The 21,130-nt window shown below is 43.6% G+C and overlaps 1 protein-coding gene across 2 annotated transcripts in view; it reads right to left on the minus strand.

The window, feature by feature from the left end:
* LOC109872172 (receptor-type tyrosine-protein phosphatase N2) overlaps positions 1 to 21,130 on the minus strand; it is a 161,562-nt gene that overhangs the window by 106,535 nt on the left and 33,897 nt on the right. For both annotated transcript variants that reach the window (XM_031807032.1, XM_031807031.1), the window contains exons 4-13: positions 14,495 to 14,618; positions 13,618 to 13,762; positions 11,975 to 12,347; positions 11,329 to 11,441; positions 10,902 to 11,085; positions 10,553 to 10,599; positions 9,267 to 9,431; positions 8,683 to 8,900; positions 6,653 to 6,739; positions 1,977 to 2,056 (exon numbers count right to left, since the gene is read on the minus strand). In XM_031807032.1, the coding sequence (XP_031662892.1) occupies positions 1,977 to 2,056; positions 6,653 to 6,739; positions 8,683 to 8,900; positions 9,267 to 9,431; positions 10,553 to 10,599; positions 10,902 to 11,085; positions 11,329 to 11,441; positions 11,975 to 12,347; positions 13,618 to 13,762; positions 14,495 to 14,618 (1,536 nt within the window). The remainder of the gene's footprint in view (positions 1 to 1,976; positions 2,057 to 6,652; positions 6,740 to 8,682; positions 8,901 to 9,266; positions 9,432 to 10,552; positions 10,600 to 10,901; positions 11,086 to 11,328; positions 11,442 to 11,974; positions 12,348 to 13,617; positions 13,763 to 14,494; positions 14,619 to 21,130) is intronic.

Consider the following 21,130-nt stretch of genomic DNA (forward strand, 5'->3'; position numbering starts at 1 on the left):
TATGGTAACAACAACTGCCTGAGTTACACCAGGAACGCACAATCCCTCCATCAGTGCTCAGACTGTCCGCAATAGGCTGAGAGAGGCTGGATTGAGGGCTTGTAGGCCTGTTGTAAGGCAGGTCCTCACCAGACATCATCGTCGCCGAACCAGACAGGACTGGCAAAAAGTGCTCTTCTCTGACGTGTCGCAGTTTTGTCTCACCAGGGGATATGGTCGGATTTGCGTTTATTGTCGAAGTAATGAGCGTTACACCGAGGCCTGTACTCTGGAGCAGGATCGAATTGGAGGTGGAGGGTCCGTCGTGGTCTGGGGCGGTGTGGCATTTCATCATCGGACTGAGCTTGTTGTCATTGCAGGTAATCTCAACGCTATGCGTTACTGGGAAGACATCCTCCTCCCTCATGTGGTACCCTTCCTGCAGGCTCATCCTGACATGACCCTCCAGCATGACAATGCCACCAGCTATACTGCTCATTCTGTGTGTGATTTCCTGCAAGACAGGAATGTCAGTGTTCTGCCATGGCCAGCGAAGAGCCCAGATCTCAATCCCATTGAGCACGTCTGGGACCTGTTGGATCGGAGGGTGAGGGCTAGGGCCATTCCCCCCAGAAATGTCCAGGAACTTGCAGGTGTCTTGGTGGAAGAGTGGGGTAACATCTCACAGCAAGAACTGACAAATCTGGTGCTGTCCATGAGGAGGAGATGCACTGCAGTACTTAATGCAGCTGGTGGCCACACCAGATACTGACTGTTACTTTTGATTTTGACCCCCCTTTGTTCAGGGACACATTATTCCATTTCTGTTAGTCACATGTCTGTGGAACTTGTTCAGTTTATGTCTCAGTTGTTGAGTCTTGTTATGATCATACAAATATTTACACATGCTAAGTTTGCTGAAAATAAACGCAGTTTACAGTGAGAGGACGTTTCTTGTTTTGCTGAGTTTATTTCTGAGAGTAAACAACTTAAACGTTGTGATATCTGATAAAAGGTCAAATGTTAATTTCAGATCCAACATGACATCAAAACCTTGGATATTTGATAAAAGGTCAAATGTCCATTTCAGATCCAACATGCTCCACTAAAGCACAAGAAATGTCTTTTTTTTGGTAAAGTCATATATGAAGAGATTATTTCCAAATGCTTTATCCAACCATTTTTCACATTTGTGTTTTTTCATGAGAAATGATTGCTTATTGGTACCTTTATGTGTGTGTAGAAAATATTACTGTCCTCAGATGATTTATTAATAGATTTTAGATGTGTATAACAATTGGTTTTGTTGCAAAACTCGATATATCAATTGTTTAGCTGGAATGGAATGTTCGCATCCTATACATTTAAATTCAACACATCATAAATCTACCCTCATGCTATAGTGCTTGATGATTAGAGTTGGGCCTTGTCCCAAATGACACCATATTCCCTATTGTGCACTACTTTTGACCACAGCCCAGATGAGATCTCATATTATTTTACAGATCATTTATTTTGTATATAACGATGTTACAAATGTAGGGCTTCCGAGTGGCGCAGCGTTCTAAGGCACTGCATCTCAGTGCAAGATGCGTCACTACAGTCCCTGGTATGAATCCAAGCTGTATCACATCAGGCTGTGATTGGGAGTCCCATAGGGCCATCAGTGTTTGACCGGGGTAGGACGACATTGTAAATAAGAATTTGTTCTTAACTGAATTGGTAGTTAAATTAAAAAAATAAAGGTGTTACTATTTTCTATGAGAGTTAGGTGGATATATATTGTTTTGCAACAAAATGTGATGTTTGTCTCTCTGAAATGAAAGTGATAGGTTTCAAATCAATACATTTCTGTCATTTAACACCAATCTCTTTTATACGTTTTTTAAACAAAAAAGCTTATTTACCAACATTTCTGAAATTGTATGTATAGCATTTTGGAATGAAATTCTTCATACATTAAATCACATTTATCTATCAGAAAAGCTCTGACCTACCTGCTACATTGGCCACATCTGCGGTGCTGATGTTCTGGGCATTAGGTCGCACTCTGAAGGTCACAGCTGGGCCTACCACTCTGTAAAAAAATAAATGAATAAAACACACACACACACACAGTGAGATGAGACACTCCAAACACAAGCAGGAATGTATTTTTCATGGTGGTGAAGCATTATTTTTCTACCCTCCTGCCTTAAAAAAGCATCTCAGGCCATTAAAGCAGAGCCCTACACACACGGTGCTTGAATATTATTTCACCTCTGGCTTCCCCGCCTGTTAGATTCCCTGTAGCCACAGGAGCCGCCGGATACCCTCGTGAATCTCAATGTGCCCCCCCGCCTGTTAGATTCTCTGTAGCCACAGGAGCCGCCGGATACCCTCGTGAATCTCAATGTGCCCCCCCGCCTGTTAGATTCCCTGTAGCCACAGGAGCCGCCGGATACCCTCGTGAATCTCAATGTGCCCCCGCCTGTTAGATTCCCTGTAGGCACAGGAGCCGCCGGATACCCTCGTGAATCTCAATGTGCCCCCCCGCCTGTTAGATTCCCTGTAGCCACAGGAGCCGCCGGATACCCTCGTGAATCTCAATGTGCCCCCCCGCCTGTTAGATTCCCTGTAGCCACAGGAGCCGCCGGATACCCTCGTGAATCTCAATGTGCCCCCGCCAGTTAGATTCCCTGTAGCCACAGGAGCCGCCGGATACCCTCGTGAATCTCAATGTGCCCCCCCCTCCCCGCCTGTTAGATTCCCTGTAGCCACAGGAGCCGACGGATACCCTCGTGAATCTCAATGTGCCTCCAGGCATTTTACAAACAACAAATGACAAGGACGGGGGTTTTGGTCTACAATGAGATACACATACCTAATGCTTGTCCCTTCACCGACAGTCATAGGGACCATTTCTGATGTACAGAGCTTTATGAATTTTGTGCGTAATGAAAAGTGCTGTACAAATAATATTTTCCCCTCACAATGTCTTTCCAAAGAGCAAAACTAGGGTGGACACTGGCCAGGTACTATATTGAGCTTAAAATGGCTCAAAGTGATGAATTAGGGCATGGGTGAACCACACTGAATAAAAACAGGTAATGGCAACATATTGAATATAAAATGCTGGAGATTTTATTGAACAGAAAGTGCTTTGCTGTATGTTGAAGTCAAATACTTCAGCCAGGAGGTTAAGATCTCTAGCAATGTGTGGAGAGTACCTCAACCAGCAGCCAGCCATTCAACCATAATATTATGGGTTGAAGAGGAATATCACTCATTGTGACTTTATAACACATTGATATGTTTCCTGACCTACGCCACAGCCACCCGATTAACGGTTTTCAAAATTCAACACAGCAAAAGTAAAAAATGACTGTGGTTTTCAAACTGAAGCTCATGCTTTTCTTTAGCACAGTATTACTCCACTGTCGAAGCGAAACACTCAATATTAGTCTGTTAGAACACAAATATAATCAGGATTTTTGACTAGCCAGTTACTGTACATTACAACATCAAGTATCGGAATGTCAAACTGTCATTGTTCATCAACCACCATAATCTATGATTCTACTGTGAAAGTAAATGAGTTCATGTCTGTTCAGTATTATATAGACCACATTTACAAGCAGCCAGGATAGATGCATCTCCCCACCTAGTGGTTTTTCTTTGAAATGAGCTGAAGTCAGACATTACGTCACCCCCATGTCTTTTCAAATTGGAGTCTGACCGAAGTCAGTAATGGTTAAACAACAACTATTATTCAGAGGGAACTAATGCTAGATGGTTCTGAAGCAAACCACCCACATTGACACATCAAAACTAACGTCTCTGCTTTCAACCGCTCAGGCCTGACATGATCAATTCCAGATATTATGAGACAATTCTGGCAGAGTCTCCTCTGTCAGTCATAATAAATAATAATGGATATTATGATTGATTAACTTGTGTGTGTAATGTTTGGCCTTGTGTCTTGCATACTGTGTTAGTATTACACGAACATTGAATTACCCTGTTTGTATGCATCTATATTTTCCTTCAATATGAAAAACATGATAGACACTCATTTCAAAGCCCTACAGGACTAAGTCATGCTTACACAAATGAGTCAACGTGAATGGAGAGAGGAGCCATGCTGGGAGGGCCATTCTCCCAGGCTCCTAGGTGGAGTCGTGGTCTAGGAGTGGCAGCGGTTAGCTGCAAGGAGCAGGAAATAGAATAAGCGTGGCGGCCTCGACAAATTGTCCAGACTGCGCCCCCTGTTGGGCCGGCTCGGAGCTCTAACAAAGGGCCCCGGCTCTCTCCCACCCAATCTATCACTCTCCCATACCAACGCCCTTTCAGCTCCAGAAAGGGATAAAGACAAAAGGTACATTAGTCCGGCCCTGTAGGGCCACCCATGAGCAGTGTAAACCGCCCTAGTGCCGTGAGGTGCTTCAGAAACAATGTCATTTTCAGAACCTTACAAACAGGGTCACATGATACAGAGGCGACCAATCGCTACTTGTACCGCCAACAATCAAGCGTAGTAGTTAGAAAGACACAAAGGGGGCCTGCCAGCCCATACAACACTCTCTTTCTCATGCCTGTCATCAGCATGTTACCACCCATTGCATTTATGGTGGTAAATTGTTGCTGCATACATACTGCTATTAAGTATAGCAGTGTATATTCATTTGATGAATGAATGCATTACAATGACCACAATGTCAGACTTGAGCATAAGTCATGAAGAATGTGGTCCATTGTAAAGCTGTGTGTAGTTGTGGGGTACAGGGCATGACGGTTGGGGAAATAAACATATGACATGTTATGGCATCATGTTTCTATAGAACGTGGATATGATTTTCTCTTTGATGTTATTTTGAATGTCATCTTTGAATAATGTGCTTCGGTGCAATATCTAGCTGTGCATTTGTATGTCAAATGTGTGTAGAGTAGCTGTTGGTGAGAGTATTTGAAAGAGATGCCACTGAACACACAGACCATCACAGTATGTCAGTAGATTCTCATTTCTGTTGTGGATGGCTTTAAAAGCCTCATTGCATGTGTGTGTGTATGTGTGTGTGTGCGCGAGTGTGTGGTGTTCAAAGTCAGATACCTGCGTGGAAAAACATAACGATTTTGGAGAAAGAGAGGGAGGTTCATGAAAAGTTCATTCTCGTTAATAAATGATTGCAGCCACGACTCTAAAGTATATGGCGCCTCATGTCAATAATGTGCATGAGCAAGTTTCCCATCTTCACCCTCCAGCTCGAATGTTTACAGAATAAGACAAGTGTCTCTGGATATCTTATTTCTCACTAAGGGTGCATTTCTTATGCTTTCAACCTGTTAGACAGTTTAAATTATTTCAGTGTTCCTGTTTTATTATATTGATTTATTTTTGGCAATAAAAGTTTTTAAGCCCCTGAGGTAACGTTTGACATGACATGGTGCACTTGCCACCTAAAACATAGTTTGGTTTTAGGTATTTTTCTACAGTATATTGTATAAACTCTCTCCACGCACTGCTCTGCACTTCAGTCTGCATTATTCAGTGGATGTATTCCTATCTACAGTGCATTCGGAAAGTATTCAGACCCCTTTTCTACAAGTTGTTATGTTACAGCCTTGTTCTTAAATGGATTAAATTAAATAAATAAAAATATCAATCTTCACACAATACCCTATAATGACAAATTGAAAACAGGTTTTTAGACATTTTTGCAAATGTATTAAAAATAAAAAACAGAAATACCTTATTTACATAAGTATTCAGACCATTTGCTATGATACACAAAATTGAGCTCAAGTGCATCTTGTTTCCTTGAGATGTTTCTACAACTTGATTGGAGTCCACCTGTGGTAAATTCAATTGATTGGACATTATTTGGAAAGGTACACACCTTTAAAAGGCTAATTGATCATTAGAAAACCCTTTTGCAATTACGTTAGCACAGCTGAAAACTGTTGTCCTGATTAAAGAAGCAATAAAACTGGCCTTCTTTAGACTAGTTGAGTATCTATTTGTATCTATTTGCATCAGCATTTGTGGGTTCAATTACAGGCTCAAAATGGCCAGAAACAAAATACCTTTCTTCTGAAACTCATCAGTCTATTCTTGTTCTAACAAATTAAGGCTATTTCATGCGGGAAATTGCCAAGAAACTGAAGATATCGTACAACGCTGTGTACTACTCCCTTCACAGAACAGCACAAACTGGCTCTAACCAGAATAGAAAAAGGAGTGGGAGGCCCGGTGCACGTAAATGTGACACCTGTTTTTTGTAATACATTTTCAAAAAAAAAAAAATGTATGTTGGGGTATTGTGTGTATATTTATGAGGAATAAAACCAATGGAATCCATTTTAGAATAAGGCTGTAACGTAACAAAATGTGGAAAAAGTCAAGGGGTCTCAATACTTTCAGAATACACTGTACCTGCTACAGGGAATTAGTATTTAAAGATGACAATTTTAGACGCTGCCCTGAATCGTATAAGCTTTCTGAGGGAAATCTAGTCATGCCTTTTAAGCATGCAGCCAAAAATGAATAGAGTTACATAAAAAGGTTAAATACATACACGAGTGGTGTTGACTCTGTACTGGTTGGGTCTGTACTGGTTGGGTCTGTACTGGTTGGGTCTGTACTGGTTGTTGTTTGTATTGAGTGTGTCAAAAATTCACCGCCAAAAATACGTACGAGAGCTCCAGGAAGTCAGTCATCTGCAGCTTGGCGCGTCGTGTCAGAATCTCCATCAAGTGGAGGCCCTCATCAGTCTGCAATGCGCTGTGGAGAGAAAAATAGAGTTCATCAATACTGGCCTTTCTCCTTAAGGTCCCCACAGAGTTGATACCTAAGCCTGTTAAGTGTGGGTGAGCGCTCCCACACATTACATTCCTGTCACACACAGAAGAGAGGAATGGGGACATGAGTGGGGAGACAGGCACGGAGGTCAGGGGGATGGAGGGAGGGATGGGGAGGAGAGGAGGGAGGGGGAAAGGAGTGAGGGCCAAAGACAAGAGAGCCAGATAGGTAGTTGAGGGAGAGGGAGACAGAGAGTGAGGACATGAGGCGGGGGTGAGGTGTGAGAGCTGGGGGAGCAGGAGTTCCCTCTGGCATGATGAATCACCTGTGTGCGCCAAACGTGTTCCAAAATGGCACCCTATTCGATATCTAGTGCAATACTTTTTACCAGAGCCCTGGTCAAAAGTAATGCACTATATAGGGAACAGGGTGCAATTTGATGCACAGGCCCTCTCTCAGACTACAGGCCAGACAGAGAGGTGCAGATGGGATGGTGAGGAGGTGTAATGGTGTAGCCACACCACAGTGGTTCAGTTCAGCCCTGCCTATAGCTTATAGGGTCAGAGTCCCAAATGACACCCTATACCCTACTATACATAGTAGTACACTACTTTTGACCAGGGACATTAGGAGTACCTGCTACCAGGCTACTGTGCGTACCGTATAGCAGTACATGTCTCAGTTTTCCTCAATTATATTTCCTCCTGTTGGTGGTGATAAGCCATACCGTTTAGAGCTATAAACCATTCAGTCTTCGTCTTCGTTTATCACATAACAGGAGTATGGAGATTAAAGCAAGAATTCTAGAGACATTATATACATATATATACACACAGAACCCACAGCCCCCTGTGGAGAGAGGAGGTACTGCAAACATGATAATTATGGAGCAGTGAAAGGACGTGGGCTCCAGTACAGGGTGGCCTGATGGACTGTGGGTTCTGTGCCCTGGAGAAGGGCTTGAACCTGAACACCATCACATCATGATCTAATATTTACTGAATGATACGCATGTAAGATGTTTATTATACATGCATATCATATACCACACTGGGGTATGGTCTTGATAAATTGAAATAAAATTGCAAATACAAAAAACAATAACGATAAACATTGTATTGAGTCCAGTATTGAAACATATAAAATAATATATGGTAATAAATTCAAATATACAGTATGTCAAACAGCGCGAGTACTATATACTTTTTTGAAAACATCATGGAATTACTTTCCCAAAAGTGACACAAACACTTTGTTAAAATGAGGAATGAGAAATGCCAATGTTTAATTTTCAAAATGGTTTCTTGGAAATGCAGGGCACCGCAAGGTTGGATATGGGGCAGGAGTGGAGTAATGAGAATGTCTCTGTTGGCAGACACAGGGTCACAGCAGGCATCTGGTTGTCTAGCATCTAAAACACATTTCTGTTTCCATTTGTAATGGTTGGTTTTACAGCAACTTCAGCTATGCTTATTCAAAACAAAAACAAAAAGACCATCAAAAGTATAAACAGAACTGCACGAATGGAGCCAAATTGTTGCTACTGATCGAACTTATCCAATCGTCTCTGTCTGATCATCTCCAAAACAGAAGCTTTTCAGCAAATTACCATATTCGAACAAACATACATTTATGAGACTTCAGAAGCTATTTTGAATACATGTCCTTGGTCCTAGAGTCATGACATGATCAGAGTAAATCGAGGGGAGTTACTGCTTTCATTAAATGTCATGTAAAAAAATATAGAAGTTTTCATCAGACAGCAACGCAACATGTTGACAGCTGTAAATTCACCACAGATGACCCTGGACTAAAAAAAGACTCCTTTGTACTGTACTAAATGCAATTCCACAAAGACAAACTGTAGAACATTGATTGATTAGCTGTGGTTGCCTCATTCATTGTTTATGACAGGCACTACTCACTCAGTGTCGGTGATGACATAACCGTAGTCATCATCAGTCTTCTTCGTGGCCACAGCAGCTTTGACATCTAGCTGCAGCTCCTGGACGTTCCCCTTCTTCTTATGGGGCTCCTGGTAGACCACCTTGGCAGCCGGAGGATCTATTGCCTGGATCCAGCCCTCCACGGCAGCCACCTCCTCCATGTCCGTCGAGTGGGTCGACTTCTTCTGCACCGCCACCTTGATTTGATTCGATTTATTTGACCATTGTAAAAAACACAATTCAACCACACATGTGGATACAATGCATTTAAAGAAATTGAGGATAAAACAAGAAAGTGGAACAACAAAAATGTATATAGTACTGTATGTATAAGCTGGAAGTAGAAACCTAAGTGTTGTTGTCCATTAGTTTACTCTGATTAGGGGAGGGATGGTAAGGTTAGGGGAAAATAAAATAATATATAGATATATTTAAAAAATGATTTATATATATGGAGAATTGGAAATTATGCAGATAATCACATTGATGGAAGCCACAATCGATCTGCAATATTGAAGCTGGTCTACCTCTGTGCTTAGTCCCTTACTCATTGTGGTCCTCACCTCAGCCTGAGTGGTCTTGCTGTGTACGTTCTCCAGACCAACACCTCTCCCCTCACCCAGCCCTGCACCCACACCAGCCCGGGCTGGGGACTCTCTCTGGGCTGGGGACTCAATCTTATCCAGGTATACCAGCAGCTTGCCAAATAAGCTGCCGGCGTCTTGGGGCTGAAATAACAAAGAACAATGTCACGATGATCTAGCTATAGATGGTGATCTAGCTATGACCTGATCCCAGGTCATGGTGATACCAGGTCATGGTGATACCAGGCCATGGTGATCCCAAGTCATGGTGATCCCAGGTCATGGTGATCCCAGGCCATGGTGATCCCAAGTCATGGTGATCCCAGGCCATGGTGATCCCAAGTCATGGTGATCCCAAGTCATGGTGATCCCAGGTCATGGTGATCCCAAGTCATGGTGATCCCAGGCCATGGTGATCCCAAGTCATGGTGATCCCAGGCCATGGTGATCCCAAGTCATGGTGATCCCAAGTCATGGTGATCCCAGGTCATGGTGATCCCAGGCCATAGTGATCCCAGGTCATGGTGATCCCAGGTCATGGTGATCCCAGGCCATGGTGATCCCAAGTCATGGTGATCCCAGGACATGGTGATCCCAGGACATGGTGATCCCAGGACATGGTGATCCCAGGACATGGTGATCCCAAGTCATGGTGATCCCAGGCCATGGTGATCCCAGGCCATGGTGATCCCAGGTCATGGTGATCCCAGGTCATGGTGATCCCAGGCCATGGTGATCCCAAGTCATGGTGATCCCAAGTCATGGTGATCCCAAGAGAACAAATACAAATCAAATAATAATTGCACTATGGCTTTTTCTCATCTTGATCATGATGAGATAAATATTTTCTTATAGTACTTGTGTACTGAATAAAGGAACTGTTTTGATAGAGGGGAAGAGGCGATTTGCTTCTCTCATCAAAGTCTAAGAAGAAGTCAATAATCATAATCTGAAAGATAGGACTGCAAATTGACAGCATCAACTTTCTCCGTTGACAAATAAGTCAATACAACACTTGAAAAGCTTTTAATCAGTTTTTAAAAAATCTACTTCTTCTCTAAGTTGTGTATACCAACTGGTTTACTGTCTACATTGCAGATGTAACATCAAATTACTATTCAAACTCCTTTTGAAAAACATTGTATCTGGATGATTGATACCCTACACACAGTATAAAATTACCGTTTAGAATGTAAGTCTTCCGTTTGACATTTTACACTCAGCTGTCAAACCATTTATCTCTTTAAGAGTCCAAAATGTGGTACCTTGTCATTGGAGTCTGCTGGCTCTCTGTCTCCCTCCATTTGTCGCTCTGTCAGGAAATTACACAGAATTACTATGTTTACTGACAACAAGAATAATATTAAGCAGAAAGCACACCAACTTTGCATATCTCAAATAGCATGCAGATACAGTATACTCTCCCTTTCACCGTTTTCAGCTGATACTTTTTGCTAGTAAGTCTGACTGCATTTAAAATGAACAGAACAGCCAATCTGAACCAGTCACCCTGAAGTTGGCATCGATAGACAAGCAGCAGATAAAGGGGTTGGAGAGAACTATGGGATAATACTACAGATGGAGGGCTCCTCCCAGTCGGTCAGGGTTAAGTACCTTGGACCACAGCCTCCTCTACTGGAGTGCTCTCCGCCGTATTCTCTGTGGTGGATGGAGGGACACTCTCCTCCTTCTCCTCCTGTTCCCCAGGCCCTTCTCCTCCAGGCCCCTCGTTCCCTTCCTCCCCCAGGTCTCTGGGTCCTGCTCTGGACTGGGCTTGGGTATGTTCTTGATCCACTACCTGCATTTACATGTATTATTTTATCAACAAGGTAGCTAGGTGAGGCAACCACATATCACATTCATACCAAGTAAAACCTTCCCCAGAAATCAGCTAAATCAGTGAAATCAAGTAAGAAAGGTGTGAGCATTACAGTAAGAAAGGTGTGAGCATTACAGTAAGAAAGGTGTGAGCATTACAGTAAGAAAGGTGTGAGCATTACAGTAAGAAAGACAAGTATCGAGACGTTATTGTTTATTCTACCTGCAGGGCGTCAGTGATCAGCGTAGAGAGTTGGTCCAGGTCTTTAGGACTCAGGTCGTCCACGTCCACGTCGTGTCTGCCCACGTTCTTCAGAACCTTCTGGATGAACACCTCTGTGGAGGAGAGAGGAAGAGAAGTGGGGATAAGAGGAGGAGAGAAGAGGGATTCGAGAGAGGAAGGGTTATAACTATGGTAGAGTACCTACAGTATATCAATGGTTGTGTCTCAAATGGAGGTATATTCCCTATAACGCACTACTATAGACCAGGGTGCTGGTATCGTGGTATATCGTTTTAGTGCACCTCTGAGAGATGTTCCATCGAAAACATTTCCTGTTTTCATGTGTGTCTCAGCTATTGCCGTTCAAGCAGGCAGAAATACTAAATGCACGACACCGGCAGTGACGATTAGCGTTTTGAAAGTTCTATATCATGATTGCTGACATGCAAAACATTTTGGGACTGTATCAACAGTGGAATAATAAAACATATTTTGAGTGGATTATTCCTTTAACAACTAATGCTATACCATTATTTCCAGTGGATGCATACATGACTACTAATGGTGATCATCTGTTCACAGTGAAATAATGAGGAACAACTTGTACAGTAAAAGAGGAAGAAAGCATTTTTAATGAGGCACATACCATCCACTGTACTGAGGGGGTCCTTGGGAGCAGAGAGTTGGCTGGCTCCAGCTGTCTGGAGGAGTAGAAGTCTGTCCAGGTTAGGTGTTTGAGATTGAGAGGTCTTTTTAGGCCCAGTACTGTCTATACTGTTGCTGTAGGAGGGGCGTAGGCGAAGGGAGGGCAGGACCGGGCCCTTGGTGGACACCCCGGTCTGAGATGGTACCTGCCCAGACAGGTAGTGTCTGAGAGCAGCCACAAGGAGGTCTCCATCCCCCGCAGAAGATCTGTCCTGGTAGGGAGGCTGGAAGGATGTCAGTGGGGAGAAGTTAGCCTCTCCCTGGGACTTGGGCCAGTAGTAGTCAGAGGAGACCCCAGATGGGTAACGGTCACTCTGCAAGATAATAAATAAACACATTATAAGTGTATTATAAGGCATCATAAATGACATTATAAAGCATAATACACGTACTTCATAGAAAGCGTTACCAAATAATATATAATAATAATAATATATACCATTTAGCAGACCCTTTTATCCAAAGTGACTTAAAGTCATGCATGCATAGATTGTAAGTATGGGTGGTCCCGGGAATCGAACCCACTATCCTGGTATTGAAAGTGCCGTGACCAAATAAATCAAACGTGTTCGTCTTTACTTAGTGCTTCACTTAAATCCCCAGGTAATACACCAGCATCAAATGAAAGGTTAATTGATAATGTTAACAGTAAAATAAGCCTATATGATCTACTATTGAAGTATAGTATAGGGATGGGTCAACAACATTCCAATATCCATCCATCTCCCGTACGTTTGTCTTAAACAAAAGGCAACTCCCCCTTGGTTGCCATCAACCCTATCCTTCATAAATAAAGGGGTACCCTTCCCAACCCCTCAATGCCTGGCCCTCAGCAGGGGTTTGGCTCTCTCATTCAGCTAGGCCATGTTGGTCACCCCCCTGAACAGAAATGACACAGAGCCCATCATGTGGACGTTATTAATTAAGGAAGTGAACTCCTGAACCCTCGGGGGGCATTATCTCCTCATAATAATCCAGCAGGAAACTATCCCTGTGAATGGTCAACCAACAGCCATTCATTCACCAACCTTCAGAAGTGGATAGATAATGATACAGAGTAATAAAGAGGATCCACAGCTCCCGCTGTGTCAGTTTGTGTGTGTGTGTGTCTATGTGTGTACATTAGTGTGTTTGTGAGAGTGTGTGTGTCTATGTGTGTACATTAGTGTATTTGTGAGAGTGTGTGTGTGTGTCTATGTGTGTACATTAGTGTATTTGTGTGTGTTTGTGTGTGTCTATGTGTGTACATTAGCGTGTTTGTGAGTGTGTGTGTGTGTACATTAGTGTGTTTGTGAGAGTGTGTGTGTGTGTCTATGTGTGTACATTAGTGTGTTTGTGTGTGTGTGTGTGTCTGTGTCTATGTGTGTACATTAGCGTGTTTGTGAGTGTGTGTGTGCGTGTACATTAGTGTGTTTGTGAGTGTGTGTGTGTGTGTGTACATTAGTGTGTTTGTGAGTGTGTGTGTGTGTGTGTATAGAGATGTCCATGCATGTAGAAGTAAAACATGGTCCAGCAGCTCATCGTAGGCTAAAGCAGGTGCAAGGAGGGGTCTGGAGGGGCCTGAGGATGGTCAGTGGCCCCCACCTTACTGGGGCCCTTGGGTCTGGTGGGGGAGGCGGCCTGGGGAAGGAGGCCCAGACGCTGCAGGTAGTTCTGGAGGTTTCTACTGAGCTCCACCTCCACTGGCTTGATCCTCCGGTGTCCTAAGTCCATAGCCTGGGTAGAGGGTCTGGACCAGACAAGCAGAGTTAGAGAGTAAGAATGAGTGGTGTGGCTGAGTGCGACAGAGACAATGAGAACTAGATAGAGAAAGAGAGAGACAGAAAGAGACACATGATGACACAGAAAGAGAGAGAGAAAGAGAGAATGAGAGAACAAGAGAGAGACAGAAAGAGACACATGAAGACACAGAAAGAGAGAGAGAGAGAATGAGAGAACGAGAGAGAGACAGAAAGAGACACATGAAGACACAGACAGATAATGTGGACTATCCAGAGATAGACTAGACCATTCAGACCTAAACCAGTGGTGGGCAGGGCAGATACTGTAGCTCATCAGTCATCTCATTGCATGTGCCCTCCTGGAGTCTGAAGCATAAATCAATGTCCTATTGAGGTTTGCACTATATGTTTGTTTGTGTGTGTGTGTGTGTGTGTGTGTGTGTGTATACGTACGTGCATGCCTGTCTGTCGTACGTGCATGCATGCCTGTCTGCGTCTGTAGGTGTTGTGTCCGTGTCACAGGAGGTTGGTGGCACCTTAATTGGGGAGAACGGGCTCCTGGTAATGGCTGGAGCGGAATAAGTGGAATGGTATCAAATACATGGTTCCCATGTGTTTGATGCCATTCCATTTGCTCTGTTCCAGCCATTATTGTGAGCCGCCCTCCCCTCAGCAGCCACCACTGGTCCATGTGTGAATGCACATGTGTAATGGATTGTGCTGCATGCCAGAACAGTGACCTGGATTTGCTGCTGCTGTAAACAGGGGGGCTGGAGTCCTGCAGGCGTCTGTAGGGGATCTTCCTCAGCTTAGACAGCTCCTTGGACAGGATCTGCTGGGCAGTCTCATCCTCCCAGGTCAACCCTGGAACATAACATATTAACAGGAATAACACTCAGAATGTCAGACTCGAACCAGCTCATATAAATATATTGAGCATGTATTTCATTATGTGACAAACAATGGAAGGAAGAAAAGACAGGTTAGTCTGAGGTGTCTGATAATAAATGTTATATCCTCCCAGTCCAACCCTGCACACAACACATCAAAAGGAACACTCACAATGTATAGAATGACTAGAACAAATGAAGAGTTTCTTTCCAAAACGCTACACTGTATATCCATTTTCAGAAATGTTGGTAAATTAGCTTTGTTTAAAGAACAATTCTTGGATACATAGCATTTAGCAGAAAAACACATTTTAATACACACCTAAATCTATTAATTGAAAATCCAAAAACAGTCATATTTTACACAGATATGAAGGTACCCATAAGAAATCATTTCTGGTGAAAAATTGGTGGATATAGTGTTTTGGAAATAAACTCTTCAAGTGGTTGAACATATACTATATATTGCATCATGTGACTAATATCAAATGGAAACAGAGAAAGAGGTGTTTAAAAATCTTATCCCTGGTGGATAAGGTCAAAGTTCACTAAGATGCAGAGGGGAATGCATATGTGGCTCTCATCATGTAGACTTTAGTCTTGTACACCTACTAACATGCTGAGAGAATACTGCAGGATGACAATGACTTAGGGTGTGTCTCAAAAGGAAACCTATTTCCTTTAGGGCTCTGGCCAAAAGTAATGCACTATCAAGGTAAAATGGTGCCATTTGGGACACAACCTAAGTTCTTCTCATCCTATAATATTCTTTCATCATGTTAGTAGGTGTACAAGGCTAAAGGCGACATGATCAGCCACATATGCATTCCCCTCTGTTTCTTTAACTACAGCGCATTTTGGCAACAGAACTGAGGACGGGTGCCAACACCAGATGGGGTGGCGGAACCAAATATAACCCAGAATATGGCCACGCACACTTGAACAATTCAATAGAGACATTCCACAGATGAGAGGCAGCATCCATGAAATATACAAGCAACACTAGAATGCTTGGCAAATAGCATCTGCAATGACATCATCACATGTCACCTTGCACAGTGCATCTTAGTGTTTAAAGGGAGCATTTTGGCTAGGTATGCTTGGCTTATATAAATCACATTTTCCCAAGAAGGCATGTGGGTCATTCCACAAAAAGAGTGTCACTTTTAAGTAGAAATTGTACACCATTATTGAATGTTAAAAGCCTGTCCTATTAAATGAAGTTCCCTTTAAAGAGGTATTGCCCCTAAAAAAGCAACTTCTTGTTTTGAAAGTGGCCTATATGGCATCCACATGAGACAGAAACATTTATTCTAGTGTCAAAATGGACTATAAAGTGTAAATAGGATAATTTTGGTCATTTGCGAGAGGATAAGGAAAAAAAAGTACGTCACAGAATGAACGGAACGGTGGGTTGGGTTTATTTGAATCCTGCCCACATGCCCACACCTGGCAGCACCCAAGTAATCATCAATTCAGAGCGCAGATACACTCGACCCAATCGTAATGCTTATGGTCAATTTGGTTTGACATTTGATATCCCCTCAGGGCTAGTTAGGGACCATCAGCAAATTGCACAGCTGGTACTACTAGGACAATATTTTAAAAGGTAAATAGCTCTAAATTTCAATGACTTAACAACCTCAAACCAATAAAATAAATTATTGAAAAATTAAAATAAAATACAAATCTAATCTAATAGTCAAATCATAGTGTAAAAGCAGGTGAGCTGGTACTACTCTTTTTGGCCATTTTGGGGAATTTTGTGGTGGAAACCTGTGCGGGTTGAGCATAACACATCAGCCCTGTTATGCATAGATAAACATGCTAGAAATTTTTAAACAATTACATTTTTTTTGTGATGCTTGCATTAAATTGCCACACCCTGTTGCACACAACAAGCTTCAATTCGCCCTGTCAAAATCGTCAACCATGTTACAGTCAACCGTGTTACAGTCAACCGTGTTACTTTATTTGGAACTTAATAGGGACTTAGTATATTCACGAGCTGAATTAGATGAAAGCACTGAATATATATATAAAAAACATCTATTGTTAAGGGTCATCATTCTTAAAAATGTTGTATAATCAGTAAAAACTATCAGTAAAATATCCCAGGGAATAAAAGTATGGATCGATATGGGCACAGTGGTCTGAAATGATCTCTCCGTTTTTACATACTTAGGTATGCAAATGTGCTATCATGGCTACCAGATGAGAGCATCAAGCAATGCAGATCTCTCGGTGGTGGGTGCGTCCCATGATGCTATTGAGCGGAGCACAGAAGGTAGAGGCCAGGGTTCTGGAACCCAGCCAGCCTTCCAGATCCACCACAGCCTGACGAGGGAGGAGCAGCGGGGAACGCACTGAACTCATAGAACACTCGGAATCCACCATACTGCTGTCTGCTGCTACTGCTTGGCCTGCCTGCCACACACCTCTCAGAGCAGTGCCTGGCTCAGTAAAACACGGAGGACTATCAAGCACAGAAAATAACTGTGCTCAATGATGGCTTTAATGGGGGCCCTGATGGCTTTCTGTGTGAGAGGAGAGCACAGGCAGTGTTTTCACAGGAGCAGACGTTATGTGGCACGGCAGCTTGATTAACGGTAACCCCCGCCAAGACATTCACACACAGCTTAGGTTTTCACAACCATCAGGCGAAACGGGTCCATAGCAATGGAACATAAAGAAGAGGTCCGCTTGGTTGGGCATCTGGGGTTAACAGAGATAGAGCTGTGAGAAGGAGGGGGTCAGGGTTAGGGTATTAGATGTGCAAACTATGGGGCTGATTTAACAGAAATTGTGTTGCAAAATTCCAGTTACTCCCCAAATGTCCAGCTTTTCCAGAAAACCATGACCAATCATGAGGGATAAGCTGGACATCAAGGAGTCTCGTCAACCAAGATTTCTGGAAAACCTCCGTGTTAAGTTAAAGCCCCATAATGCTGTGCTCCATCAGCAGGGTTTATGTTCTTGTGATGAGGAGAAACAAGAGGCATATGCAGGTGTTTCTGTTTAGTTGTTTTATCCGGCCAGCACTTTGGAGGGTCAGAGCAGAGGCAGTGGTGGCCGTTATGTTCAATATTCCTAGGCCATTAGTTCTTCATCCCAAATGGCACACTATTCCCTACATTGTTCACTACTTTTGAGCCCATAGGGATCTGGTCAAAAGTAATGCACTGTGTAGGGAATAGGATGCCTTTTGGGATGCAATCTAGGTTTGTGCTGCTCTGCTCATCGTGTTGCTCTGCTGTGCTCTGTTTTGGGATTGAAATGCAGATGCTCTTTGCAGTTTTGTTCCCCTAATGTTTTTTCAGACAGCAAGGATAAATAACCTATTAGCATATTTCATTTCAGCTGGATAGGTTGATAAACCCTCTAAACTGAATCAGCACTGTGCACTATGGAATCTGAATATCATTATGTAGCTTGTCTAGAGCTGATTTCTAGAAATGTATGTGGATTTCCAGGGCTTGCTAGAGGATATTGTATTTCATTTATATAATACAACTATTATAATTGTTCAATTGTTCAGTAAATATTAAACATGATGACTTGATTGCTGTGTAAAATAGGATTTAACATCAAAAGTCATGTCTTTCTCCATTTCTGCAATTTTACTCTGTATGAACATGTGCTTACATTTCTTCTGTCTTTATACATCAATAACATACTGCTGTTGGGAGGATGGAATACACAGCACATATGGTCTATGATACACAGGCATTGATCACCCTCTGGTGGTAATTTATGGTCATTACAGCACTACATGCCAAGCACAGTCTGGGGTGTGAAGTTCATTGCATTCTAGCACATTCTGTAGAAAATCTGCTGTCAGTATACCTTTGTTTGTGGAATAAAAGTCAGTGGATGAATTTTAAGGTTATGCTTAAAGGTTTACGAAATGTACCTGATATGTTCCACACAAAACCCCAACTACATTAGTTGTGCCAGGACAACAACCTCTCCCTCAATGTGAGCAAGACTAAGGAGCTGATCGTGGACAATAGGAAAAGGAAGGAAAAACAGGCCCCCATTAACATCAATGGGGCTGAAGTGGTGTCCACATCACCAACAAACTATCATGGTCCAAACATACCAAGACAGTCGTGAAGAGGGCACGACAACACCTTTTCCCCCTCAGGAGACTGAAAAGATTTGGCATGGGTCCCTAGATCCTCAAAAGGTTCTACAGCTGCACCATTGAGAGCATCCCGACCGGTTGCATCACCGCCTGGTGTGGCAACTGCTCGGCATCTGACCGTAAGGTGCTATAGAGGGTAGAGCGTACGGCCCAGTACATCACTGGGGCCAAGCTTCCTGCCACCCAGGACCTATATAATAAGAGGAAAGCCCATAAAATTGTCAGAGACTCCAGTCACCCAAGTTATAGATAGTGTTTTCTCTGCTACCACACGGCAAGTGGTACCGGAGCGCCAAGTCTAAGACCAAAAGACTCAGCTTCTACCCCCAAGCCGAACATTGAATAAAATCGCCACCAGACTATTTACATTGACCTCCCCCTTTTTGTACACTGCTGCTACTTGCTGTTTATTATCTATGCATAGTCACTTCACCCCCACCTACATGTACACTGCTGCTACTTGCTGTTTATTATCTATGCATAGTCACTTTACCCCCACCTACTGCTGCTACTTGCTGTTTATTATCTATGCATAGTCACTTCACCCCCACCTACTGCTGCTACTTGCTGTTTATTATCTATGCATAGTCACTTCACCCCCACCTACTGCTGCTACTTGCTGTTTATTATCTATGCATAGTCACTTCACCCCCACCTACTGCTGCTACTTGCTGTTTATTATCTATGCATAGTCACTTCACCCCCACCTACTGCTGCTACTTGCTGTTTATTATCTATGCATAGTCACTTCACCCCCACCTACTGCTGCTACTTGCTGTTTATTATCTATGCATAGTCACTTCACCCCCACCTACTGCTGCTACTTGCTGTTTATTATCTATGCATAGTCACTTCACCCCCACCTACTGCTGCTACTTGCTGTTTATTATCTATGCATAGTCACTTCACCCCCACCTACATGTACAGATTACCTCAACTAACCTGTACCCCTGCACACTGACTCGGTACCGGTGCCCTCTGTATATAGCCTGCACACTGACTCTGTACCGGTGCCCTCTGTATATAGCCTCCACACTGACTCTGTACCGGTGCCCTCTGTATATAACCTCCACACTGACTCTGTACCGGTGCCCTCTGTATATAGCCTGCACACTGACTCGGTACCGGTGCCCTCTGTATATAGCCTCCACACTGACTCTGTACCGGTGCCCTCTGTATATAACCTCCACACTGACTCTGTACCGGTGCCCTCTGTATATAGCCTCCACACTGACTCTGTACCGGTGCCCTCTATATATAGCCTCCACACTGACTCGGTACCGGTACCCTCTGTATATAGCCTCCACACTGACTCGGTACCGGTGCCCTCTGTATATAGCCTCCACACTGACTCTGTACCGGTGCCCTCTGTATATAGCCTCCACACTGACTCTGTACCGGTGCCCCCTGTATATAGCCTCCACACTGACTCTGTACCGGTGCCCTCTGTATATAGCCTCCACACTGACTCGGTACCGGTGCCCTCTGTATATAGCCTCCACACTGACTCTGTACCGGTGCCCTCTGTATATAGCCTCCACATTGACTCTGTACCGGTGCCCCCTGTATATAGCCTCCACACTGACTCTGTACCGGTGCCCTCTGTATATAGCCTCCACACTGACTCGGTACCGGTGCCCTCTGTATATAGCCTCCACACTGACTCGGTACCGGTGCCCCCTGTATATAGCCTCCACACTGACTCTGTACCGGTGCCCTCTGTATATAGCCTCCACACTGACTCTGTACCGGTGCCCCCTGTATATAACCTCCACACTGACTCTGTACCGGTGCCCTTTGTATATAGCCTCCACACTGACTCTGTACCGGTGCCCTCTGTATATAGCCTCCACACTGACTCTGTACCGGTGCCCCCTGAATCTAAGTGTGCGTTCTCTAATTCTCTCCTTCTCTCTTTCTTTCTCTCTCTCGGAGGACCTGAGCCCTAGGACCATGCCCCAGGACTACCTGACATGATGACTCCTTGCTGTCCCCAGTCCACCTGGCCATGCTGCTGCTCCAGTTTCAACTTCCACCTGACTGTGCTGCTGCTCCAGTTTCAACTGTTCTGCCTTATTATTATTCGACCATGCTGGTCATTTATGAACATTTGAACATCTTGGCCATGTTCTGTTATAATCTCCACCCGGCACAGCCAGAAGAGGACTGGCCACCCCACATAGCCTGGTTCCTCTCTAGGTTTCTTCCTAGGTATTGGTCTTTCTAGGGAGTTTTTCCTAGCCACCGTGCTTCTACACCTGCATTGCTTGCTGTTTGGGGTTTTAGGCTGGGTTTCTGTACAGCACTTTGAGATATCAGCTGATGTACGAAGGGCTATA

This window comes from Oncorhynchus kisutch, linkage group LG27 (assembly GCF_002021735.2).
Source record: "Oncorhynchus kisutch isolate 150728-3 linkage group LG27, Okis_V2, whole genome shotgun sequence".
Classification (NCBI taxonomy): domain Eukaryota; kingdom Metazoa; phylum Chordata; class Actinopteri; order Salmoniformes; family Salmonidae; genus Oncorhynchus; species Oncorhynchus kisutch.